Source organism: Mustela nigripes, chromosome 15 (assembly GCF_022355385.1).
Source record: "Mustela nigripes isolate SB6536 chromosome 15, MUSNIG.SB6536, whole genome shotgun sequence".
Taxonomy (NCBI): Eukaryota; Metazoa; Chordata; class Mammalia; order Carnivora; family Mustelidae; genus Mustela; species Mustela nigripes.
The window spans coordinates 25,762,121-25,789,538 of NC_081571.1; the positions used below are offsets into that span (position 1 = coordinate 25,762,121).

The 27,418-nt window shown below is 35.2% G+C and overlaps 1 protein-coding gene across 1 annotated transcript in view; it reads right to left on the reverse strand.

Moving 5' to 3' along the window:
• The window catches only part of RB1 (RB transcriptional corepressor 1), a 159,891-nt gene that overhangs the window by 65,587 nt on the left and 66,886 nt on the right, over positions 1-27,418 (reverse strand). Inside the window, exons 16-17 of the mRNA XM_059378222.1 lie at positions 27,312-27,388; positions 26,029-26,225 (exon numbers count right to left, since the gene is read on the reverse strand). Of these exons, the coding sequence (XP_059234205.1) occupies positions 26,029-26,225; positions 27,312-27,388 (274 nt within the window). The remainder of the gene's footprint in view (positions 1-26,028; positions 26,226-27,311; positions 27,389-27,418) is intronic.

Consider the following 27,418-nt stretch of genomic DNA (forward strand, 5'->3'; position numbering starts at 1 on the left):
GCACTTTCAAAAAGTAACAACTTAATGATGTAGAAAAAAGGGGCTGAGAATTTGTAACAGAGATTTCTCTCAGTTTCCCTGGCTTAAAGATCTGTGAGCAAGATCTCAAAGTATGGCTATTACTTTAAAGTACAAGCAAAACAGTTATTAGATATTTGTTGTTACTATGATTACCGGAGACATTTTTGTTGCCCTCTTGTCAACAGAAAGATGAATCAAAAGTTTTGTAAGATTTTTCACAAAGTAATAGCTAACAAATTACAAATACTAGTATTCTCTTGAACTTTAAAATCCTGGGTAAAGCTTAACTACACGGACAGTGTAGTTAAGTAGTTGAGTGTACTAAAGTTATTTTCCTTTGTTAGCATTGCACGTTATGGTAAATTACATACTCAGAATTTTCTCTGTCTTCTTTTCCCAGAAAACCTCTTGAGAATACTTGAGAATTTTACTCCTTTTACTTAAAAGTGATAGTACAAAGTCATCCCTCTCAAAAAACTATGCCCACTGTTTTTAACATGTTTATAAAAGATTTAACTGATCTTCTGTTCCACTTTAAAGCCCTTCAAAGGAACAAAAGATGAGAACATTTTTAAGGTATGGAAAATAGCTCTCTAGGATCCTAATGACTGGTTCTAAACTCAGAAATGACCTTTTCTGAGAAAATAAGAATTAAGTAACTATTTTATCAAAAGAATGTATGAAAATATATGTGCTATACATAATATATATACAAAAAAATTAAAGAAACTGGACACACTACTTCATCAAGGAGTTTTGACTATATTCTGCATTCAAAATACTGAAAGTAGATTTGAGGTATAAATTTATAGATGCTGGTATTTAAAGATTAGTCACTCACTTGAGGGATATAAACTATTATAATCTAAAACTTCATATCCCAACTGAGAAACATTTAATTTATGACTTGTATCTAAAGCAACTGTTTTTGGTTCTGTAATTTTGGACCCCTAATGAATGAACCTGATATGTAATCTATTATATATCTCAACATATTAATTTACTATTGCCTAGCAGAATCTTTACTACTTCCCAACACCCAAATTTTTTTAGTATTTACATGTCAATCCAGCCCAGATGCAAGTAAGGGAAGATAACCTGGTGCTCTTAGTTGTGAATAAATATATACAGAATTTTAAAAGTGCTTACTAATGGATGAATCTTAACATAATCCTAAAGTAAAATGTTTTTAAAAAGCTATTTTGGGCTGGGCTGGAAATCAGATTATCCATTTATAACATGATTTCCAAGAAATAAATTCTAAATTAAAAGGAACTAATGGGGATGCCTGGGTGGCTCAGTGGGTTAAGCCTCTGCCTTCAGCTCAGGTCATGATCTCAGGGTCCTGGGATCGAGTCCCTCATCCAGCTCTCTGCTCAGCAGGGAGCCTGCTTCCCCCACTCTCTCTCTCTGCCTGCTACTCTGTCTACTTGTGATCTTTGTCTGTCAAATAAATAAAATCTTTTAAAAAAATAAATAAATAAAAGGAACTAATGTACAAAGTTAAGGGCACAAAACATCTTTAAATAGACCAGACTATTTAATGGTCCACAATACTTAATTTTAACATTTTCCAGAAATCAACATACACCTTTCCTAAAATCACAAATTCTTAATTACCTATTTAGTCTTTCTTCAACCTTTTTACCTGATGTCTGCTACCCATTTTCTGAAAGTCAATTTTACAAAAATACAAAGAATTATCAATTAAACAGGGCAACTGATCAGGATAATAGAATAGTATGAAATGAACTCCAGGCCAACTTCTCTATCAGGTCTTCCCCCTTCCTCCTGCTCTCAAAAAAGATTTACTCCAGGGCACCTGGGTGGCTCAGTTGGTTGAGTGACTGCCTTCAGCTCAGGTCATGATCCCGGAGTCCTGGGATCAAGTCCCACATCAGGCTCCCAGCTCCATGGGGAGTCTGCTTCTCCCTCTGACCTCCCCTCCCTCTGACCTCCCCTCTCATGCTCTCTTACTCTGTTTCTCTCTCTCTCTCAAATAAATAAATAAAATCTTAAAAAAAAAAAAAATTTACTCCAGTAACTCCTTAAAAGGATATAAAATGATCTCTCATCACACTGTGATTCAAGTGCTAAAAACAGTGGCAAAAACAGAATCCAAGACATAAGACCTCAGAAGCAGAGATAATTCATGAACTTTATAACCACTCTTCAAACTCAAACCTTACTTTACTCATATAGCATCAACTCATCAACTAATTTTTAAAAATAATTAAAATTTAAGTAAAGAGTAAGAATGAGAAACAAGTATGTATTATATACTTAAAGTCAAATTATAGTTAAAAGCCATAGGATGCCTGGGTGGCTCAGTGGGTTAAAGCCTCTGCCTTTGGCCTGGGTCATGATCCCATGACCCCAGGATCCTGGACTGAGCCCCTCCTAGGGCTCTCTGCTCAGCAGGGAGCCTGCTTCCTCCTCTTTCTCTGCCTGCTTCTCTGACTACCTGAGATCTCTGTCAAATAAATAAATAAAATCTTAAGACAAAAAAAACCAAAAACCATAGGGTGTATGTGCTGAGTTCTATTAACCTTCGCATCAAAATGACTTCAGGTAAATTCACAATTTAAAACTAAAAGAGCCTACAGCTCATCTTAACTGAAGAATTAATGGGCTAAATAACTTGCATAAGGTCACATAACAAGTTAAGGTAGAGCCAGGAGAAGAATTTGGGGTTTTTTGTTTGTTTTTGACTCATCTGTTTCTTTAATGGTGTTCAGGGAAGCAGCACATGCAAAGACCCTTGGTATACTGAAAGAACTAAAACAAAGCTAAAGTAGCTGGAGATAGAGGGCTGAGACCTTACATGTACTTATAGGCCATAGTACAGCCATGTTAAGATCTGAGGAGATGTGGAAAGCCCTGAAGAATTTCCAGTTAGGAGAGACATGATAGATTTGCATTTCAAAAAGCTTCCTCTGATTACAGGGTAGAGATGCATTTGTCTTCAGCAAAACGAAAACTGTCACAATAAGAAAGATATATTTATTCAATTTTAACTAAAAGAGCTGTTCTAAACCTTTATTTTATATTCTTTCTCCCTTATAAAATGGCCTTTCTTTTTTGAAATGATGCTGATGAAAGATGGCAAGAATATTTTAATGTCATCACTTTATAAAATTAAATGAGCAACCCTTGTGAAGAAATTGGTACATTCATACACTGCTAATGAGAACAGAAAATGGTATGACCTTTATGGACAAGAATTTGGCAATATCACACACACACACACACGCACACACACATACACATTTACTCTTTAAGCCAGCACTCTCATTTCTAGGTGTGTACCCTGAAGACATAATTTCAATAATGTAAAAACACATGTACAAGGTGCAACACTATTTGAAACTGTAAATATTGGAAACTACCTAGAAGTCCAAGCTGAATAAACTGCAGCACATATACAATGCAGTACCATGAAGCTGTAATAAAGAATGAGAAAGAGCTCTATGAACTGGTATGCCGAGATTTCCAGGAAGTGGTAAGTGCAAAAAGTAGTGTAAGATACTTATGGTATGCTATCTTTGGTATAACAAAAGGCAAAATAAGACAGCATACATATATTTGCTTATTTTCATCAAAAGAAATATAAGAAAGATAAACCAAAAAGCAAGTAATAGGGGTGAGGAGCAGCATAGAAAGGACATGGAAGGTTATGACACTTACCTGAGTGTAAGATTCTGGGAAACATGTTAACGTTACACATCAGGAATCAGAAAACTCTTTTCTTCAAGGGTTGGATAGTGATTATCTTAGGCCTATGGGCTATAAGGTTCTGTTGCTATTTCTCAACTCTGCCTTACAGCATAAAAGCAACCACAGACAAAACATAACTGAATGAGTGTTGCTGTGTTCCAGTAAAACTACAGAATCAGGTGGTTGGCCTGGAAGATATATGTGCCACTTCTTGTTCCACATAGTCAAAAAACTAAAGCCAACAAGGATGGTAAAGAAAAAAACAAACCCAACCTAGAACTACATCCATAATTAGTACTTGGCACGTAATAGCTCTCAATCACCTGTTGAATGAATGAATCTTAAAATTCTATTAAAAGACCGACATGAGTTCTAGTGGATAGGCGGGGCGCCTTGATCTCAGGACACCAAGATCATGACCTGAGCTGAAATCAGAGTCAGATACTTAACCAACTGAGCCAGCCAAGTACCACCCTCCCCCCACCACCCTACTCCCTACCAGACCCCCCCTTTAAATAATCATTGTCACCACTGTTACCATGTTATATTGGGACTACTACAATTACAACCTCTGCCTGCTTCCTTTTTTTTTAAAGACTGTATTTATTTATTTGAGAGACAGTAAGAGAACACAGAGGCAGAGTGAGAGGGAGACTAAGAATCCCCACTGAGCAGAAAGCCCCACACAGGGGTTAACCCCAGGATCCTAAGGTTTGTAAGCCACACAGGCACCCCCTCAGTCTGCTTCTTGTTTTGTTCTCTTCAACCATCCAGGACAGGTCAACCAGATTTACCCATTAAATCACCACTTTAGGGTGCCTGGGTGGCTCAGTGGGTTAAGCCGCTGCCTTCGGCTCAGGTCATGATCTCAGGGTCCTGGGATCCAGTCCTGCATCGGGCTCTCTGCTCAGCAGGGAGCCTGCTTCCCTCTCTTTCTGCCTGCCTCTCTGTCTACTTGTGATCTCTCTCTCGGTCAAATAAATAAAATCTTTAAAAAAAAATCACCACTTTATACCAATCACTTAATGTTCAGTTTTATTTGGAGGGGTGGGTTGTTTGTTTTTTAGAGAGGGAAGGAGAGGTGGGGTGAGGGGCAAAGGGAGAGGGACAGATCAGTCTTCGTGCCCAGTGCAGAGCATGAAGTGGGGCTTGCTCTCACAAACCCTGAGATCATAACCAGAGCTAAAATCAAGATTTGGAGGCCCAAGGGGACTTAGCCACCCAGGCGCCCTGTCCAGTTTGAAAAGTTGTAAGATTCTCCATTGCTTGAAAGGGAAAGTCCTGTTTCAAAGTTTGGCATTCTCCAAAATACAACCCTGACCTCTCAATTTTTTGGTGTATCTTCTCTCTCCCAAATAAGATTCCTCCACTCCTGGATGGTCTACTACATGCCCTGTGTTCCTAACTGGAATTTTATTGACTCTAGACATTTAGGCACATGACACACTAACTGTCCCACTCCCTACCCTAATCAATAAAATTCACTGTGCCCCTCTTCTCTGATAAAATCCTTTTCATTCTCTAAGGGCCAGTTCAACTCCTAAACAAAATCTTCTTTGATAATGCTTATTGTCTGTATCATGTATTTGGTATTTTTTTTCTTCCACCTTTGTTACTTATCTTTTTATCTTCCTGACACCTCAAGCTCCTTGAGGAAAGGGATTACGTTCTGTGCTTCTTTGTATTCTTTATAGCATCTAACATAGGTTAGTTTCATTTATTATAGTGAGAGAGGGAGCATGGCAGGGGGGAGAGCCAAGGGAGAGCGACAGAAGGGGAATCCTTAAACAGACTCCCCACTAGGCACAGACCCCTCCCCACATGAGACTTATTCCCAGGACACTGTGATCATGACCTAAGACAAAATCAGAGCTGGCCACTTAACTGAGCCACCCAGGTGCCCCTGAAAGTTAATTTTTAATAACCAATATGTATTTACTTATTATAGTACCTACTCTGGATATTTGTCAGTGTAGTTCTAATAAATGTCCTATATTTATACACAAAATGTAAAGAAAATAAAGGCTGCCTCTTGTAATCATGTATGGTACACTTAATTCTTCAAAAGCCCAAGAAAGAGAATAGTTTTCTTTGTTAATACTACTCGATGACACAAGAATTCAACTCTTGCAGTTATCACCATAAATTTGATTTACCTTAAACGTTACTATTGAATCCCCACCTTTAGATGAGGTTACAGAGTTGTTAAAAGAAACCACTGTGTTATTTAAGACATTCTTTATGTAACTATGAATTTCTTTTCTGGAACAACTATTTTCTAGACCTGTTGTATCCTACAATTTTTCCCAGTTTTTTCTCTCTGCACTCCTGTTTAATTCTTAGATCTCATAATTTCTCCCTTCTTGGTTTTGTTTTTTACTTTGCTAAATCATATTCCCTAGTAATTTTATTTCAAAAAGGATAGTCAAGAGATAGACCTTCTGAGTCTTAGATGTCTGAGAATTGTTTCATTTTACCCTCCGGTTTGACATGTAGGTTAGACATAGAATTCTAGGTTATCAGATATCAGTACTCCTGCTAAAAACAGTGATGCTGATCTGGATCTTACTCCACTGTAAATAGCTTACTTTTTTCTTGCTGGAAGCTTTTATGATTTTCTCACTACATTTGGAATTCTAAATTTTTCATCAAGATGTATCCACATTCATTTATCCCACTTGGACCTATGAACACTTTCCACTGGACCTTCTGGTTTTGAAAATGTTTTGTTATTGTTTTTTAATCTGATCTTTCTTTTGGCGATGGATATTAACTGAGGTTATCCAAAAAATACCAAAGTTAGGGCAACATAACCTCACAGCACAGTAATTTGATGCATTTTCGTCTTAAGGAGAATTATCTTTCCTATATCATTTTTTCTTCAAATCTGTTACAGAAGTCTATAGATTTATCTAATTTACCTAACTTACCTAATTTATAGATTTACCTGCTTTTCTGCTCTGCTTCTCTTATAGACTCAGCAGAAAGCTGTAGGTACTGTGTGTGTGTGTGTGTGTGAATACACAAAAGTTGGGGTGGGGTCAGACATGTATTTGTATAGCTTGTACACTTCACAAAAGCACAGGGCTTCAGCATAAATTCTGCATACCAAATCAGGGGTACCTGTATCCAAAGGGGCATCTTTTTCTAATTCATTCATACCGAGGAATGTGCATTTTCCTGATTCTTATAGGCTGGCATGGACTGAGGTGGGGGACTGGTCCAAATGTTTCATGGACCAATGTTCTCAAAATATAGTGGCCAGAGCAGCAACATCAGCATTGCCTAGAAACATGTTGGAAATATAAATTCTTGGGCACTACTCAAAAAATTGGGGGTTGCACCTAGCAATCTGTGACCTGTGTTTTTAACAAGCCCTCCAGCTCATTTTGATGCATGCTCGTTTGAGAGCTACTGGCAGACAGCACTTTTTAAAAAAAATTCTCCTGATTGCTGCCTTACTCTCTATAACTGCTACTTTGAGCTTGGAGGCTAAGACTCCCACTTCCACCAGAGCCCTTTCCTGTGTGTATTCAAAGCTGTGGTTTTATCAACTTTGTTCAATCCTTCGTCATTTACTTTTTATCCTCAAACCTGAATCAACTGTTCACTTCACTCCATAGTTTTTCTACTTTATCATCTCAGTATTGCAGGATTTCACCCCCACATGTGCTTTTTATTTTTTCTTTCTGTAACTTTTGGAGGGGTTTGGGGGAAGGAAGCAGGTAAAGGTGTGTGGTCAGTTTGCTATTTCGAACCAGAAATATTCTCATTTTTAAAAGCAATTTCACACATGATGTGATAAGCACTGGGTGTTATGCACAACTGATGAATTGTTGAACACTACATCTGAAACTGATGATATATTATATGTTGACTAATTGAAATATAAATAAATAAATAAATAATAAAAGTGCACTATATAAATTAAACAAGAAAACATTATAGTACTTAAACCCTTTTACTCCTGCTGAAAAATAATATTCAAAGGGCTTTTTCATCAAAACAAAGCAAATCCATTAATTATGAACAACATAACTTTCAGTTTACTTTCTTGAAAAAATGCTAATATTTTAAACTATTTAACCAATTATTGTTAGATCACATTTTAATAGGTCAAAAAATTTATGAATCACTTTATTACAATTCTTTATTTTAAAATAAAGAACTTTCATTTCATTATATGAGTGTAAAATATTCATACTGGACTAAATTTAGGCTTTCCGGCACATTAAAACAGCACTAAAAATTATACTTTTGGCTTAAATGTCACATATGTGATTTTTGCTGATGGCCAACATAACTGGTTTCAAAAGTGTTGGGCAAAAATAGCTTTATTTTGTGTTGTGCTCTTATAAGTCTTTTTTAGACTGAAACACACACAATTTTGATATAAAGAGAAGGGAAAAATATGGACATGTGTTTAAAAAATCAAAAGGGACAATTATAAATAGTTTGTCTGTAAGAGATTATGGAAAAAGTTGTTGTTCTTCCCCCAGAAATAATCACAAAGATCAGGTATATCATTTTTGTATTATCAAGGCAATCTCCAACCACCCATGCCATTTATTCTTCACTTGAAACTGGACTGTGGAAAAGAACTTGTTTAAATATGTGAGTTAGATCCTGGTTTAAAAGTACATAGTACTAAAAAAAAAAAAAGTACATAGTACTGAAAGTTTCCAGTTTGCCTGTTACAAAGACAATACAAAACTTTATATTTTTAAGAACAAGTTTATATATTTATGAGTTCAGTACTGGATTAGGAAATCCTATGTTCATTTTTATTTAGGACTGACTCATGTATTGGTAAGAAAGGAGTCCTTTTACTTTTACACCTTTCTCATTTTTAATGTTGAAAAGAAAAAAACAAAATGACAAAGCTAAGTTATAAAAACTAGTGTTACTTAATATAAAATGAAAAAACTTTTAATTATCTTAAAACATAGAAAGAGTAAGGATAATGATCACATATTAATAAAAATAAGTTTTTATTAATTTATTAGTAAGGATAAAAATGATCAGATATTAAACTCTAAAAAGGAAATGAACTTAAATACAAGATTGCAAGGCAGATTTCTGTTAGTCTTTGGAGTATAATCAAATCTTAAAGAGAAATTATGTTACATTTTAACAGAGGCAAGAAAAACTGAAACTTAGCAAGAAGAATATAAAGTTTTTGAAAGAGAAACAAATCCAGCTGTTTCCTATTCTACATTTCCTAATCAGTTCTACATCCACAATTACAGAAAGATACTATAAATTCTTTTGATATTTGGCTATTTCTGACAATAGTAAATATGAAGAACCAACAGTAAATTAATAAAACCAAACACACAAGGGTCACTGACCTGCATTTTGAAACAGACTAGGTTGTGACCATTCAGTTTCAAGAACATGTCATAAATATTTAGAAAAGATAAATATCAAAAAGTTGGTCCTATTTTATTATGAAAAGTAACAGAGCTTAATTAAATGATTTAGGAACAATCGCCCCAGAGTGTTTTCTAAAATTTTACTAAACTGATTAATAATAATAGCTTCTCATATTGCTGAAGGAATTTAGAAACTATATTAATTAAAGTAGATTATCTCATAAGATACTTCTACTTTTTGTTTCTTTCACCTTCACATTCCAGAACTGTTCCTCACTATTACAGTTACAGTTACAGTTATACAGGATATAACTACAAGTTTAGAAACTGAAAATTCTAAGATTATATTGAAGAAATTTCCTAACATCATGACCTTGTAGAAGACGCTCTGAACAAGAGTACAACTGCTTCCATTTCCAGAGGTCCAGAAGCACAAAAGTTCTTTCTGAGCTTTCTTCTACAATTGCTATCTTCCTTCTTGTTTGTACTTGAATAATGGACTAACACTGCCCTCAGGTAATTACTGACATGATTCATAACTAAAGCAATATAACAAATTCCAACTGCAGTATAACAGTGAACACTGCCTACATTTAACAATACTGGAATTCAGTTACACCTTTTTCCCCTGAACTTTTTCCATTTTGAAAAGGCAACGGGGGAGGGGAACACCCCAGGAGAAAAGTTCTAAATGCTTCTAGTAAGAAAGGATAAACAGATCTAATACTGTTTAACTGTATTCTCAGTTCTCTGTTCTTAAGATATCACTGTAAAGTAGAAGAAAGGGAATGAAGAAAACTAATAATTAATCTTTCTGTTTCTAAAATGTACCATTCTCATAAGTGTTTATTCCTCACAATAATTCTGAAAGGTAAATACAATTATCCCCATTTTACACTCAAGGAAACCTGAAATGCAGAGACATGACTTGTTCATAATCACACCAAAGCAAGTTACATAATTTCTCTGAACCTCAGCTTTTCTTATCTGTAAAATAGGAATGGCATTATTTACCTTCTGTGAAAACTAACTGAGATCTGGTAACTTAAAGCCCAGGTTCCTTCTGTTGCAGCACAGTGACACACAGAGAGAAAGATACAAATACAGATAAAGCATGAATTAAGAAACCAATCATAACACTGAGTATATCCAACAGTAAGCTAATATACACCATAAGGGAGCACAGAGATTAAGAACACTGTCTCTGGAATCAGATAGCCCGAGTAAAAATTCTGGCTCTGCCAGTCACTTAGTTTTGTGGACCTGCAATATAACAAACTCCACCTGCAGTATAACAGCAAACACTGCGCACATTTAACAATGCTAGAGTTCAGTTACATCTTTATAAGGAAAAGGTTCTCAATTTCTCTGTGCTTCAGTTTCTTCACCTGTGAAATGGTGATAATGACATCATCTATTTCACAGAGTTTGCAAAGTAAAAGAGTTAACATATTACACTTTTAACAGTGCCTGTGACTGCACACATGCAAAAGTATTATCTATTGAGATTTCTACACTGCAATGTTACATGCATAAGTGAGGATCATTTTGATCCTGGTTTGTATGATGATCAGGAAAAATTCCAAAGAATTAAGCTGGTGATGAGCTTTGTAAAAGCACTGCTTCCTACAGCAAGTTTCTATGAGCTATACCTAAGGGACATTTCTGAGTTATTAATTTTTTTTTAACATTCCTAGATTTCTTTAGTCCTTGTACCAATTCATGAATAAGGAAAACATATAATATGGACAATAGGAGAGAAGAAAGGGAGACATGAATGGACAAGTCTCCTCCACAGTGAACACTACCAATTACTCATGTATATCAGAGTGTTCTAAAGATTAAAGAAGGAGGCAAATGCATAGAGAAAAGAATAGTCAAACATGGCATGCAAGACTAGAAGGCACCTGAGTGAAGGTTTAGATAGGAAAAAATTTTCTGTTTAAAACCATAAATAGATCTGGATCAAGAGCTCAGGCTCATACCAGCATTTAATACAGAAGAAGACTTGGACTAATTTATAATAGCCATCTCAGTTACTTTGGGTTTCCCATTTATTGTTTTTTAACATATGAGAAACCATGTAAAAAACCATTTTAATGTCTCACTGATTCTTAAAAATTATGAAGAAATGGAATTATTTTACTAAATTGAGTTTATAATCAGATCTTTTAAAATAATCATCTATTCATTTTTCAGTGGATAATTCATTCAGATTAACTAAATTATTATCCTTATTTTTGTGTGTGCTTTTCTGAACTGTATTTTTTTTTAATTTTTCTCTATACTAGCCCACTAATAGAAAACAAGGATATTATCAGAAATTTTATTTCTATGATATTGCCTTTCCTCACTTTCCCTGTTCAGGCCCTATATCTTTTCATTCGTACAGAAGACTTTAGGCATACCTGGGATCTTTTATTAAAAGCTAAGAGAAAACTCAGTTGTAACATTTCAGCCTATGAAAACAAACCTAATTTTAAAATTCACTTCAGGGGCGCCTGGTGGCTCAGTGGGTTAAAGCCTCTACCTTCGGCTCAGGTCATGATCCCAGCGTCCTGGGAGCCTGCTTCCTCCTCTCTCTGCCTGCCTCTCTGCCTACTTGTGATCTTTGTCTGTCAAATAAATAAATAAAATACTAAATAAATAAATAAATAAATAAATAAATAAAATTCACTTCATTTTTATCCCTCCCTTCAATCTCCTTGAGGTTGTTGATTCAAATACCTAATTTCATCAACCCTAAATTATAATGGATTCTAAAATATATATATTAAAATCTCATTTCTAAGAATTGTATAAATCAAACACATATTCGCACTAAGTACTTTCTCTTAAAATATAATTTGTTCTTTTTTGTAAAGTTTTCTTTTAATCTTTTCTTCCTAAAGGATCCAGCAGACCAATAATGACAGTGCACTGCACATAGGAGCTGGTTCCCTAATGGTACTTTCTTCCCTTCCTATTATGAACTAGCTTCTAGACAAAACACTTACCTCGTTATTCAAAATAAAAAAATACATATATTATATTTTCACTTAGAATAAAATTAACTATTTATACTGTTGCCTTTTATAATGTCCCACATGCTTGACTACATGTTAGTTATAGTGGTAATAAAAACAGTGTGAATCAATAAAAGGGCACAATGACAGGAACACTTTACTAGATGAACACGGAATTTGGAATAAAACCAGGATGGGGTAAAAGGCTGACTGGGTGACCTTAGACAAATTAGGTAACCTTCCTAAGCCTGTTTCCACTTTTATAAAATGAAAATAGTTTTAACAACTTCAAAGGATTGTTGTGAGATTTAAATTAGACAAACAGTTTTGGTGTACACACACTTCATTTTTAATTAGTGTATAGAATTGTTACATTTGCACAATATTTCCTTTACTAACAGAACTATCTTTCCATTTTTAACGAGGTTAAAAACTCTAACTTAAAAAAAAAAAAAACCTTGAACTTTTAAGAATAAATTAGTCTTGATGAGTACTAAACAAGTACTCATCTACCATTGCCAAAGCTAGGCCATAATTTCCCCCAATGTGTCTAATTCCAGGTTTTCCTACTTCTGTATCTTCCTGTATTCCTACATCTGCTGCAGGTCTTTTCCTGTCAACATATGATTATTCCCTTCTCTGACCCTTGTGGCTTACCTTATTTACTTTTCTACCAGGTACCAAGGAAGCTCCTTTAAGACTAAGGACTATTTTCTATGTCATTATATATCTCACAAGGGCAAGTACAATTTCTTTCAAATATCTGATATATGGAATACTAGGTATGGCCCAAAGAGAACTGGGAAAAATTGAGCTAAAGGAGAACACAGAAATGAGACCTCTGTGTAACCCTTTTATGAAAGAATCTTCCTTTAATATTTTATAAACTGTGAAGCAATTTAAAGGAATATGGATCTATATTCAGTATTGGCAAATAAGTCCTTTAACATTTAAATATTTTTATAAAAACATAAAATATTTGAACTAGAAGAACTCAAATCTTTTGGTCTATCTCAGCTTACAGAGCAAAAATCTAAGACAAAAACATTAACTTGCACATGAAAGAGGACCTAAAACAGGTTTTCTTTTTTTTTTTTTTAAAGATTTTATTTATTTATTAGGCAGACAGAGATCACAAGTAGACAGAGAGGCTGGCAGAGAGAGAGAGGGGAGGAAGCAGGCTCCCTGCTAAGTAGAGAGCCCGATGTAGGGCTCGATCCTAGGACCCTGGGATCATGACCTGAGCAGAAGGCCGAGGCTTTAACCCACTGAGCCACCCAGGTGCCCCTAAAACAGGTCTTCTGTTTCCACATCAGGCAGGTTGTCACTGGATAAATGTGGTTTGTTCCACAAATAAAAGAACTCTCTGGCTGTAGTAAGTGTTTGAGGAATAGTCGAAGTGAGGCCAAGAAGGGTCAGATTCCACAACCAGAGAAAAGAGGTTAAATTTTTCTGAATGGCAACAGGGAGCTATTGTAAGTTTTTGGAACAGGAGAAAGTCATACATAAATATTTAGAAATATTAACTCAGCACCAAAGTTTAAATGGAGGATAGTGGCAAAGCTGGGAGATCAAAAAGGAGCCTAAATGTAAATGAAAATAAGATTTAAAAATTAATAAAATAAATCTAAGAGACATTTTTTTTTTCTTTAAATTGTAAGATTCTTGAATACTTGGTATTCAAGCCTGGCTAACTTGAAAAGTAATGTAAAAACATAAATATTGGTAAGCAAAGTTGTACTTAGAACAAAAAAGATAATTTCAGTTTTGATTAATGAAGTCTCTTAAATCTTAAGAAACTACTAGTTAGGGGCGCCTGGGTGGCTCAGTGGGTTAAGCGTCTGCCTTTGGCTCAGGTCATTATATCAGGGTCCAGGGATCGAGCCCCACATCGGGCTCTCTGCTCAGTGGGGAGTCTGCTTCCCCCTCTCTCTCTCTGCCTGCTTCTCTGCCTACTTGTGATCTCTCTCTCTCTGTCACATAAATAAGTAAGATCTTAAAAAAAAAAAAAGACTACATTTTCATTAAAAAAAAAAAGAAAGAAAGAAACTACTTAGTTAGTTATGGGAGGTAAGGGCAAGAAATCAGGAACACACTGGGTCAGAGTGAGAAAGGTTAAAGCCTTAAGCTATACTTTAAGAAAGAATCAGATTTGTAAAAAATTAAAACAGGGCCGCCTGGGTGTTCAGTCGGTTAAGATCTGCCTTCAACTCATGTCATGATATCAGGGTCCTGAGATTGAGCTCCATATTGGGTTCCCTGCTCAGGGGGGATTCTGCTTCTCCCTCTGTCACTCCCTTTCTTGCTCTCTCTCTCGCTCTCCCTCAAATAAATAAAATCTTTTTTAAAAAGTTAAAATAAATGTTTTCTCTTGCTGGCAAAATCTCATGAAGAACTTTTTAAAAACCCAACATAAAATATTTTCCTTTATAATAACATGGCTATTATATCAATACAAAATATCACATTATTTCATCATCCTTACCCATATTCTTAGAAAACTGTTATAAATGACTTAATCATTATCTTACAGTTCACTCACTTTCCTGAGACACAGTTCTCAGTAAAATGTAACTTTAAAAAAAAAAAAAAACAATGTCTCATGGTAGATACTAAAACCTTCTGTAATGTGCACCAGAGGTTAATTATCTACCATACAAATATAGAACAGATATCCTTTTTGGCTTTTTCAAAGCCACAGGCTTTTCTGCCTTTTGTGTTCACTTCCTATCAAATTTGGCATTTCAAAAGGACACCAAAGAAGCTTAAAAATTTGTTTATAGTTTCTTCATCAAATTGGGACTCTAAAAATATAAGCTTTTTGTTATAATGGTGCTGGTATGTAAAAGAGCCCTTTTAAAATGTGGAAAAATAATAAAAGAAATGTTTTTAATCTTTTCTATGTAAAATGCTAAAGGAAGAAATTTGCTAATGTTTGGTGACTACAGAAAGGTAGTATGACAGAATCCATTTTAATGAGTCAGCTATATTTAACAACAATTAAAGGATACTCAACTTTCTTGTGACTTACTAAAATTAAAACAATAGTTAATAACTAGTACTTCTATGATCTCCATATAATAACTACCCCTCCAAAACAGTATTATTCAGAAGATATGATATATTTAATATAGGAAAATAGAAATAAAATACTTAGGATACCTTAAACATACATATTTATAAAAATTTTATCAGTAAATACTATGCATAACTCCTTCAGCCATGATGATGAAGGAACAAATAGGACTTGTCTTAAACAACTAAAAAATTGAACAACATAAATGAAACAATAGATTTCTGCATTGAACAACAGGTAGCAAAGGACAGTGATCCCTGAGAAAAAGAAAACAAATGGTAAATCCAACCACTGCCTCAGTTTACTGCATGGAAAGTGTTCCCAGGCTACAAAGCAAAGAGAAGAAAAAGTCCATTGGTATCCCTGGCAGAAAACAGAGTTCAGAATTCAAGGAAGCCAAGGTAGCTAAAATTAGCTGCACAGAATACCAGAGGAAGGAGTTACACACAAAGGAAAGAGTTGCAAAGAGAGAGCTCCAGAGATCTGTAGAGGGTTATGCTCAAGTCTTCAGAGGAGAACCTCTCAGAACCTATCCAGAGCCAAAGGAAAGAAAAACAAAAACAAAAACAAACAAACAAACAAAAACACTGGAAAAAGCAGAACCATTTCAGAAGCTAACACAGAGCCAAGAAAAGTTCTGATTTCCATCAACCAGAGTGGAAAACCCTTTTAATACATGTGACATAGGGTAGAGTACTCAGAAGGGTGTTATAGATTAGCCATAGGTTAAAGACTGCTTGGGCTTTGTCCAAAAACAACAAAAGCCTTAACAAGGATCAAATTATTTCTAAGAATCTAAATTGTGTACCAAAACACAAATGAAACATACTGAAAGGAATATGAAAATATCTAGGATTCCATAAGGTAAAAATCACAATGTCTGGCACCTGATAAAAAAATTACAAAGTAAACCCAAAAGGGCAAATAAATAAATAAATAAATAGGAGAAGTATCAGTCAATAAAAACAGACCTAAACACAAAGATGTTAGAATTCATAGACAGGGACTTTAAAACTGTTATTATAACTATATTCCATATGTTCAAGAAGGTAAAGGAAAGCCCAAACATGTTTTCTCGCCTAACATGTTAAAGAGAGATACAGAAGATGTAAAAAAGGATTCAAATAAAAATTAAAATTGATAAATATAGTGTCTAAGATTAAGAATTGCAGTAGATAGAAAAATAATAGCAGATTAGGCATTTCAGAGGAAAAACTTAATGATTTGAAGACACAGCTATAGAAACAATCTAAAATGAAACAAAGCAAACAACTGGGGAAAAAATAAAAAGAGTAACAGATTATTAGGTAACCTCAAGTTACTGGAATCCCTGAAAGGAGAGTTAGGAGGAGTCAACTAAAATATTTTAAGAAAACAATAGACAAAAATTTCCAAATTTGATGAAACCTATAAAGTTCACAAATCCATAATCCTTTTGATATATTGCTGAATGTGGTTTGCTAATATTTTTTTGAGGATTTTTGCATCTATGTTTATTAGGGGTTTTGGCCCATAGTTTTCTTTTTTTGTAGTGTCTTTGTCTGGTTTTGGTATCAAGGTAATGCTAGACTCGCTGATGCATTAGGAAGCTTTCCTTCCTCTCCTGTTTTTTGGTAAAGTTTGAGAAGAATACGCATTAACTCTTTACGTGTTTGGTGGAATTCACCTGTGAATCTCTCTGGTCGGTAGTTTTTTGATTATTCATTCAAATTCATTACTAGTAATTGGTCTGTTCAGATAACATGATACTATACATACAAAATCCTAGGCTCCACTAAAAAATTAGCACAATAAATGAATTCAGTAAAGTTGCAAGATACAAAATTAATACCAAAAAATTGGATGCATTTCTATACACTGATAACAAAGTTGCAGAGAGAGAAATTAAGAAAACAATTCCATTTAAAATTATACTAAAAAGACTAAAATAGTTTGGCATAAACTTAACCAAAGAGGTGAAAGATCTGTATCTGAAAACTATAGAACACTGATGCAGCCTATATGAAAACTACTTTAAGTATAAAGACACAAATAGGTTAAAAGTAGAAGAATGGGGAAAAATACGTGCCAAGCTAATATTAAAGAAAAGAAAGCTGGGGTGGTTTTACTGACCAGACAAAGCAGTTTTAAGAGCAAAGAATAGTACAAGGGATAAAGAGGGTCAGTTCATAAATTAAGGGGTAGATTAATCAAGAAGACATTATAATTTTAGTTGTTTTTGCACTTAAATTCTATATGTAAGACAATGAACTAGGTATTGTACAAAATTTTTTTAAGAAGTTAGACAGGACCTTTTCTTTTCAGGAACTCTCTGCCCCTCCTAGAACCTCTGATCTCAGAGTCACTTCCATCAAGCACTGAAGACTTTGGTGCCTAGTCCACATTCCTCTCTACCACATGTCCAGGTGACTTCATCTCTCAGCCTCTTGGTTCCTTGACCCACCTCATTTCCAGTGGTTTTCATCTCCATTCCAAATCATACATGTGCTCCCAATATTATTTCTTAGAATACAGTAAACTATATAAAATGTTCTAGCTCCGGAATATAAAGTTAAAATCTCTTTCTATTAAATTTTATTAAAAGCTGTTTCTTAAGGGGTGCTCGAGCAGCTCAGATAGGTGAGCATCTGCCCTTGGCTCAGGTCATGATGCCCAGGTCCTGGGATTGAGCCCTGATTTGGGCTCCCAGCTCAGCAGGGAGTTGACTTCTCCCTCTCCTCTGCCTCTCTCCTGCTTGTGCTCTCTCTGTTTCTGTCAAATGAATAAACTTCTTAATTAATTAATTAATTAAAAGCTGTTTCTTTTTTTTTTTTTTTTAATTTAAAATTGTGGCCACTCTCCTCAAACTTCTGACTACACCACTTTGCATTCCCTATCCCAACCCACCAACCCACACTCAGCAAATTACCTCAGCTCTATTTTGTAAAATAAATAAATAAATAAGGCCATTAGATGGAAAGTCCCCCATTTTCTACCACAGCACCCACATACCTCAACTTGTAACTGCTTCCATTCTTTCCATTTGCTGCACAATATTTCCAATCCTCTCCTCAAACAGGAGACGACATCTATTCAAGGGAACCCCCTGAATCTGGACAGGCCCTGTGACTGCTCTCACCAACAGAACATACCTTCCAGCTACAGTCCTTTCAGAAGCCTTTTGGAAGCCAGCTACTATGTAAGATGCAGGAGTATTCTGAAACCAATATGCTGTGGGTTGCATACCTTCTCATATGAGAAGGCCAGGAGGATGAGAGCACTCAGAGTAGGAAGGGAAGGGAAAGAAAAATTGACCATGTACTGGGGGGCAATGAGGGGCCAGACTTGTGAGTTAAGAAGCATCATGGAGAGGTGCCTGGGTGGCTCAGTTGGTTGGGTGCTGGACTCTTGATTTCAGCTCAGGTCATATTATGAGGGTTGGGAGATTAAGCCCTATGTTGGCCTCCACACTGGGCATGGAAACTACTTAGTATTCAATCTCTTTCCCTCTGCCCCCAACCTCTCTTCCTCTAAAAAGGAAAAACAAAAAGTAGAAGCATCATGGAAGCAGATCTTGCCCCTGACACCATATAGTCAAGGATGAACTGCCCAGTCAAGCTCTTCCTAAATCCCTCAAGATCATGAACAAAATAAAATGGTTGTTTTAAGCCATTGATGTGTCATCCTGCAACAGAGAACACTCATAATGAATGGCTCTTTTCCATCCACATTTAATCCTATCTTTCCCATCTCAAAAATATAATCTTCCCTCCACCTCACACAATTGGCAGCTATATCTTTATTTCCCTTCAGACAAGACTCTAGCAAAAAGCTAGACAATCACTGTCTCCACTTTATCCCTCATTCACATCTCATCAAAATCCCACTGCAGGGGCGCCTGGGTGGCTCAGTGGGTTAAGCCGCTGCCTTCGGCTCAGGTCATGATCTCAGGGTCCTGGGATTGAGCCCCGCATCGGGCTCTCTGCTCGGCAGGGAGCCCGCATCCCTCTCTCTCTCTCTCTCTCTCCTGTCTCTTCATCTACTTGTGATTTCTCTCTGTCAAAATAAATAAATAAAATCTTAAAAAAAAAAAAAAATCCCACTGCAATCTACTCCTGCCTCCACGACTTCTATTAAGAGTCCTTGCTACCACTGCCAGTGGCTTCCTTGTTGCTCAAATGAATGCTCTTCAGTTCTTACTGGTAGCTCCTACATTATCTTAAACACCAAGCCCCTTCTCAGACCTTGTAATGCTTTCTCTTTATGACACCACCTCCTATCTCTCTGGCTGTTCTATTTCAATCTCTTTTGTAGGCTTCTCTTCTCTGTCTACCTCTTAAATGTCAGAACACTTCAAGCCTCTATCTTTAACCACCTTCTCTTGCTATACAGTAGCCCCCCTTGACTGCAGTTTTGCTTTCTATGGTTTCAGTTACTCATACTCAACTGCGGTATAGAAGCAGAAGATTCTCCTTCTAATGTGTCATGTCATTCACCTCACTTCATTTACCTAAAGCTATGTCATTCACCTCACTTCATTTCATCATATAGGTTTTTTGTCATCTCACATTACAAGAAGAGGGGTAACTATAGTACAATAAAATACTTTGAGAGGAGAAAGAGACCACATTCACATAATTTTTATTACAGGATACTATTATAATTGTTTTATTTTCTTAGTAGTTATTATTGTTAATCTCTCACTGTGCCTAATTTATAAATTAAACTTTATGACAGGTAAGTATACATAGGAAAAACAGAACATAAAGGGTTCAATACTATTCATGGTTTCAGGCATCTACTGGGGGTCTTGGAACACATCAGACATGGATAAGATGGAACTACTGTGCTATATTCTCCCCTTAGGCGATCTCATCCATTCCCCAAACTTTAGTTACTTGGTAAAAACATGTAGATTAACAAATTCAGAGCCAGGCAGACCCAGGTTCAAACCACAGAGCTGCCATTTAGCTTGTGTGGTTTGGACAAGTTATTAAAGTTCTAAGCACTGATTGCCTCATCTAGAATATGACCTCATAAATTATAAAAACTAAAGATACTACAAGAAGTACTCACCACAAGGCCCGGCACAAAATAAACTGTCAATAAGGATGGAAACTTTTGTTATATATGTGCCAGCAGCTTTCAGGTTCATATTTCTAGCCTAGTATTATATACTAGAAAATACCTAATATTTCTTTCCTTAGCTCCAGACACACATATCCAACTGCTATAGGACACCTCTACTTGAAGAACCTACAAGCACTTCAACATAATCAAATGAAACTCATCTTTCCAAGAAAATCTCATCTGATCCCGGTATTTTAATGAATGATACTACCTATATGTCATCATTAGTTGACCCCTCTTTATCCATCACTTCCACTTATGTAATTAATTGCCACATACATAATGTCAGCTACTGTTCTGAGTGGTTTATATACAGTAACTCAATTAACCTGAGTTGCACATATGCACATAGAATAAGATATAAAATTTATAAATGACTGGTAAGTAGTTAGTAATAAACACTGTAAGACTGTAAAGGAGGAAGAATGACTATAAACTAGGATGGTCATGAACAACATAGTAGAAGTAGAACTGAAATTCTGGTAAGTACAAAGGCAGAAGAAAGTATTTTAAGTGGGGTCTATGAAGTGAACAAAGACTCAGGGACAGGTGAAAAAAAAACATGGTTGTGTGAGTTACAAGAAAAGACAAGAGTAAATGGAGAAGAGAATAGAAGGCAGGCATTCTCAAACATTTGACTCATAAACTCTCTTACATTCTTAAAATTATTCAAGGCCCAAAAGTTTTTGTTCATATGAATTATATCTATCAATATTTACTGTATTAGTAATTTTTTTAAAGATTTTATTTATTTACTTAACAGACAGAGATCACAAGTAGGCAGAGAGGCAGGCAGAGAGAGAGGAGGAAGCAGGCTCCCTGCTGAGCAGAGAGCCCGATGTGGGGCTCGATCCCAGGACCCTGGGATCATGACCTGAGCCGAAGGCAGAGGCTTTAACCCACTGAGCCACCCAGGGATCCCCTGTATTAGTAATTTTTAAGTAAAATTAAGTTTAATTTAAATTTAAATTAAAACAGGGGCACCTGGGTAGCTCAATCAGTTAAGCATCTGCCTTTGGTTTGGGTCATGATCCCAGGATGCTAGGATCAAGCCTCACATTGGGTTCCCTGCTCAGTGAGGAGCCTGCTTCTCCCTCTCCTCTCTGCTTGTACTCTCTCTCACTATCTCTGTCTCTCTCTCTCAAATAAATAAATAAAATCTTAAAAAAAAAAAATAAAATTTCTAAGAATGTAATAAATCATAGAGCTTTAAGATAGTAATGGATTTTTATGGGGTGCCTGGATGGCTCAGTGTGTTAAGGCCTCTGCCTTCAGCTCAGGTCGTGATCCCAGGGTCCTGGGATCGAGCCCATCAGGCTCTCTGCTCAGTGGGGAGCCTGCTTCCTCCTCTCTATCTGCCTGCCTCTCTGCCTATTTGTGATCTCTGTCAAATAAATAAATAAAATCTTTTTTAAAAAATAGTAATGGATTTTTTTTTATACTAGCCTAAAACTTGGCAAGTTATAGCTCCTTAAAGCTTAGTTACAATGTGGAATTGGGAACAATATCAATATATCAATTAACAAAAACTTTTCATACTCTGAGATATTAAAATCTGTTGTTCTATCTTGAACTTTATTAATTTTTATGTTATAAATGTTTTAAAAAATTATTATGGATCTACCTTAAACTTTGAATAAATTTCTTAATGACTTTATGACATGATTCACTGGTCTTTTAGAAATATTGGAAATATTGAATCATGGAGACCTTACAAACACTGACAAATCTCCTTTACAATATCAGAAAGTCACATTTATTAATATACCACTGATTTCATCAGAAGTCTCTGAAGTCCTGAGAAGCTGTACTTCTCAGTACAAGCTTAACCAAATTCTAATTTTCCCTTGGAAACTCAAAAATTTACCATTGGCAATATTTATTGTCAGTTGTTTTCAACAACATGTGATTGAAAATAGAAATTCAATAAAATTAATACTGCTTACTAGTGCGTCAATGGCATTCTTAAATGAAACTGACATATTCTGTTTTGTATTTTAACGGAGAGTTTGTGGTAGTGAAGAATACAAGGACAACTAGCCAGCTTGATGCTATTGCTCTGATACCTGCAAAGGTGCTAACACTTTTACATCATCAGTATAAATGTCAAGAGAGTAAAAAAGATAAGTAACATCTTAATAGTATAAAAATACTCCTTAACTTTGCAGATTCCCTAAAATGGTTGCAGGGACACCAGGGAGACACTTTGAACTGCTGATGGAAGAAAAAGGGAGGCAACAAAACTCCCAAAAGAGAGCCCTGAGGCATCAAATAGTTGACCTAAAGTTCCCATTCTAAAACCCTGGACCTGATTCCTTTGACCCTCTTCATATGCTGTAATTTTAAAACTGTGTCCTGAACATCATAAATGTTAAATTGTAAAGATTTCTGGATTCTGTTATTTTTTTTCTCAAATAAGCATTGCTTCATTTTGTTTTTAAGCATGTGATTATTTTCACTGAACCTGAACTGTAAACTTTTTATTTGGGTAGCAGCACCTGTCTCAGTTCAGATCTTCCTTCATTAAGCTGCTGTTAATCCATACAGTGCAATAATTCAGGTTTCGCATAAAGAAATGGGCAGATAGGATTTGTCCACTCTCCTCAGCAGCCAAGGTTTCCCCAGCTTCTATTTTTTTAGTTTCCCTGGCCCGGCCAGAAAGCCTGCAGTTTTCTTCTCACTGGCACCCCCTACCTGTCCTATAACACTTTCCACTTAGCCCTGGGCTGAAAGCTTCCTTCCCAGGCTCAGAGCTTCTCTTCTTTCCTGAAGAGTCCGTCTATTCTTCCTGTCCAGGAATTTCAGGCAGTTGCTTTCTGAATCATGCAGAGGTTTTATAACTGTCTTTTTGAGGGGAGTCATGTTGTTAAGTCGTCCTCCACCATTACCAGATGCATAGGACCCTCACAGGTTTTTATTTGAGTTAGCATGATGATATTTGCATTTTAAAAAAGATTTCTCTAGTTGCCGCCAGAAAAATAGTCTTAAGGAAGTTAGAGATGCAGGGAGATCAATAGGAAGAGTCCACAATATTCCCAGGAAGAGAGACCATTTAGAAAATAAAGCACCAGGGCACCTGGGTGGCTCAGTCTGTTAAGTGTTTGCCTTCAACTCGGGTCATGATCCCAGAGTCCTGGGATCAGCCTGCGTTGGGTTCCCTGCCCAACAAAGAGTCTGCTTCTCCCTCTCCCTCTGCTCTTGACCCTGCTCATGCTCCTGCTCTCTCATTCTCTCTCTCTCTGTCAAAAACAAGAAAGAGAAAAGAAGGAAGGAGGGAAGGGGAGAGGGAGGGAAGAAAGAAAGAAAAGAAAAGGTAAGGAAGAAAAGAAAGAATGAACGAACCTAGTGTATCTTGGTTTATAAAGGTTTAACTGAGGAAAAATCTGATGAGTTTTGAGCATACTAAAAGTAATATATATAAATCTCACTTCATAACTGCTGGCATTATAAACTGCTTAATAGATTTAAAAGGCCTAAACATCTGGAAGTCATTTAATCTAACCCTTAGGTATGGTTTATTCTAAATCACCTCTAATTCCTTTAAATTTCCAGGGAACAAGATTTTACCAGGTTTTTCAACAGACTGTTTAGCATTTTATACTTATATATGGCCTATTAATCTCTTTGGAATCAAAACAAAGAAAGATATGCTTTTTCCTTCAAGTTATTCTGTTCTTGATTTATTATTTCTCAAGATTGTTAAGCAAAGATGCTGGAACCCTTCTCCATGTAACCATTAAAAACATGATGATGTTCTTTCTTTTATTAAATTATTGGGGGGAAAAGTAAGTAGAGCCTCCCTTGATATTTCCCTAAGTAACCAATACTGTTTGAATCTATAGTTAAATGAAAAATTCTTATTGCCATATAGAATCAAAAGTTTATTAAAGTTTGCTCTGATTCTTGATCTGGGTGCTGGCAACAGGAGTGTGTTCAATTTATGAAAAATTCTTCAAACTGTAAACCTGTAATATATAGCTTTCTGTATATATGTTTTACTTCAGTTGAAAAAAAAAGTCTGTGAAAGCTCAACTATATCTATGGTATCTACCCTTCTCTAAAATGTCAATTATTCTCACATGAGAAATTCATAGTATTCTATTTCTGTGGTATGACTTATCTTCACAGTTACCCTATTCCCTTAATGACTAAAAAAATAAAATAAATAAAAATAAAAAAATAAAAATTTTAAATGTAAAAGAAGTTTTTAAAAGTTCAAGCATTAAAAATATATGACAATACAAATCATCTATAATTTTATCCCCTAGAGACAACAACCACATTTAGAATTTATATGTAGAGGCTTATGACTTCCACATCCTATTAATAAATTATATATTTCTCCTGACTTTGGGCATGTCACTTTTTCTCCAAAAATTCTCAAGAATAAAGGGATATTGTTTATAATTCTAGAACACCAGTAACTCTACTAAACAGGCTTGAGCACAAGCAATTTATAAACAATAAATTTCTATTTCCTCCACAATTGTCAGAGCCCATGTCTTCTCTGTATCTTTACAATGTTTACCCCAATGCAAGCCATGCTGCAGATGCATACTAATGGGAAAAAAAACTCTCTAAACAAATAAAAACAGTCACTTTCATATGATAGAGTCATGTCTTGATTTCAATGTCTAGGAGAGGACACATCAGCCTCTGAAAAATACCTCTTACTTATTATATTTATCATTGATTCATTTTTGTCATTCTCAAACCTCTAGAAATCCCCTAGATTTCTAAGCACTCCTTTTCCCATGAAGTAGAAGGTCCTATATAATGGAGTTATTAAATTCAATTATAGAAATGCAATGGCTTTCTATCAACTTCCCCTACTTCTCCCCTATTCTATCTACTCTGTTCATACAGCAATGCAAGAAAACACTAAGAAATAAGTTATCTCTTAGTCATTAAGTTTTTGGAACATCAAAAAATTAAAACTAAGACTTACGTGTATAGATTATAATTCTAGTGTAACTAAAGTCTTAATGTTTTCATTGCCATTTCTATATATTGGCATAAATGAAAAGTTATATGCTTAGCATGCAACACAGCTTCAAAAGAAACAAACTCTATATTAATCTACAGATCTGATGAGTCACAAAGTATTACCCAACTATGCAGATTTAAAGAGCGTAACACAGAGGAACTTCAAATAATTACTACATAGAAAATGCCAACTTTATGAAACAAACGCCTTATCAATAGCTCATATGCTATAAATAGAATACATAGAGAATATGATTTGTGCTTCTATAATGCTATAAACAATAACTATAATTGAACAATAGTGTAGATTTTTGGACTACATTTAATAATAGAACAAAAAGAAATACAAATAAATTGAACCAGAAAACTGTACTTTGTTAAATCACCTAAATAGCATAATTCTAATTTTTACCATTTTGTTGGAATTTAACAGCATTTAAATTTCAAACATGACAACTCTATTTTAAATATACTGTTCAAATACTTTAAGGAATTGTGTTTTGCTTTAAAGTGCCATTTCTTAATTAAAGTTATTACCTATCAGATGGTCTGGGGAGCCCAAGTAAAAGAAAACTCCATTTTAATATTCCACTTAACTCTTGGGCTATACACTGAAATTGCATTTTCATTAAATTGCATCTTTTCTCTTGAGGTAAATTTTAACGAATACCTCTCACTAACATATAATTGTTATTCATTTGCAAATTAACATCTTTAATTATTTTAGCTAGTTACTTACAGAGAGCCATGCAAGCGATTCCATGATTCGATGTTCACATCGTTCTAAATGTTTTATCATTTCTCTGGTCAAGTTGGCTTCTGCTTTGATAAAACTTTCAATCACTTTGTAAAAATCAAAGGCTTTTAAATTAAGTATATTCAGAATCCATGGGAAGGACAAATCTGTTCCAGTATCAAGATTCTGAGATGTATTTCCTAAAAATGAAAGAAAAAATGTAACTTAGGTATGAGATGTTAAGCCTTCAATTATGTACTTTCAGTTTGAAAAGATTTTATGAAACAAAAATTTTAAAACACAGTGGAAAAGCTAAACAAAAATTTTTTATTCAGACCAGATTATTTTTTAAATTTTGTTTTTTAAATTCAAGTTGTCTCCATGCCCAACGTGGAACTTGAACCCAAGACCATAATGACATGGTTAGTTGTGTGCTCTACTGACTGAACCAGTCAGGCACCCTTGGAGCAGAATTCTTTCCATAGACTTATAGGAAATAGGCTTCTAAATTCTGAGTGTAGGTGCACATGTTTTTCCTAAATAGAGGGCTCATGCTTATATCAAATTTTCAGTGGTCTAACTATTCTAAACTTATGTCAGGAACAATATCTAACCAGTTTAATATCTAAACAACAACGCATTTGCATATCCATTTTCACAGTCTCACTAATTCCTGATGTGGGGAGGGAAGGTTTCTTTAAGATTTTGCTAATTTGGTTAGCATTTTTTGGTTATAAATGAGGATTCACAGTTTTCAATATATATTTCTCTTTTATTGTGTATTTGTAACCTGAAGTAAATTTTTTGTTTTTGCAAACAAAACTTAATATTTGCAACATTATTTGCAACACAATACATGTTTAAAATTATATCTAAAAGAAAATACCATGAGTGGCCTCTGTCTGTTTATCTGGTGGACTTTGGCTCTAACCTTTGGTTTTATGACCATAGAATCTAAAGCAGTGTTTCCATATAGGTAAATGTTCCTTTGGTAATTTACAATCTCCGGTCTTGGAAGGGATTTCAGTAGAAATATTTCCTGGACTAAGGACAGCCCAGAATAAGAGTCTAGTGAAGTACTATTTCCAAGATGACCTGAAATAATTCAGATAATAACCCATTTACAGTAATTTATGGGGACTACTTACATTCTTCAGTATATACTGTTCTACATTATGCTATTGTCTCCTTAACTCCACCCCCCCAAAAACATACCACACCTTAGATAAGTTTTTTTTTTAACTTTAAACTGAACTAAAATGTTTATTTACTAAAATTTAACTTACTGCTATATGTAGCCATTACGACCTCAAGAGCGCATGCCAACAAAGACATATGAAAGATGTTGTCATTCAGGAGTTTGCTAAAGGAAAGAAAAGAATGACTTTAAAAC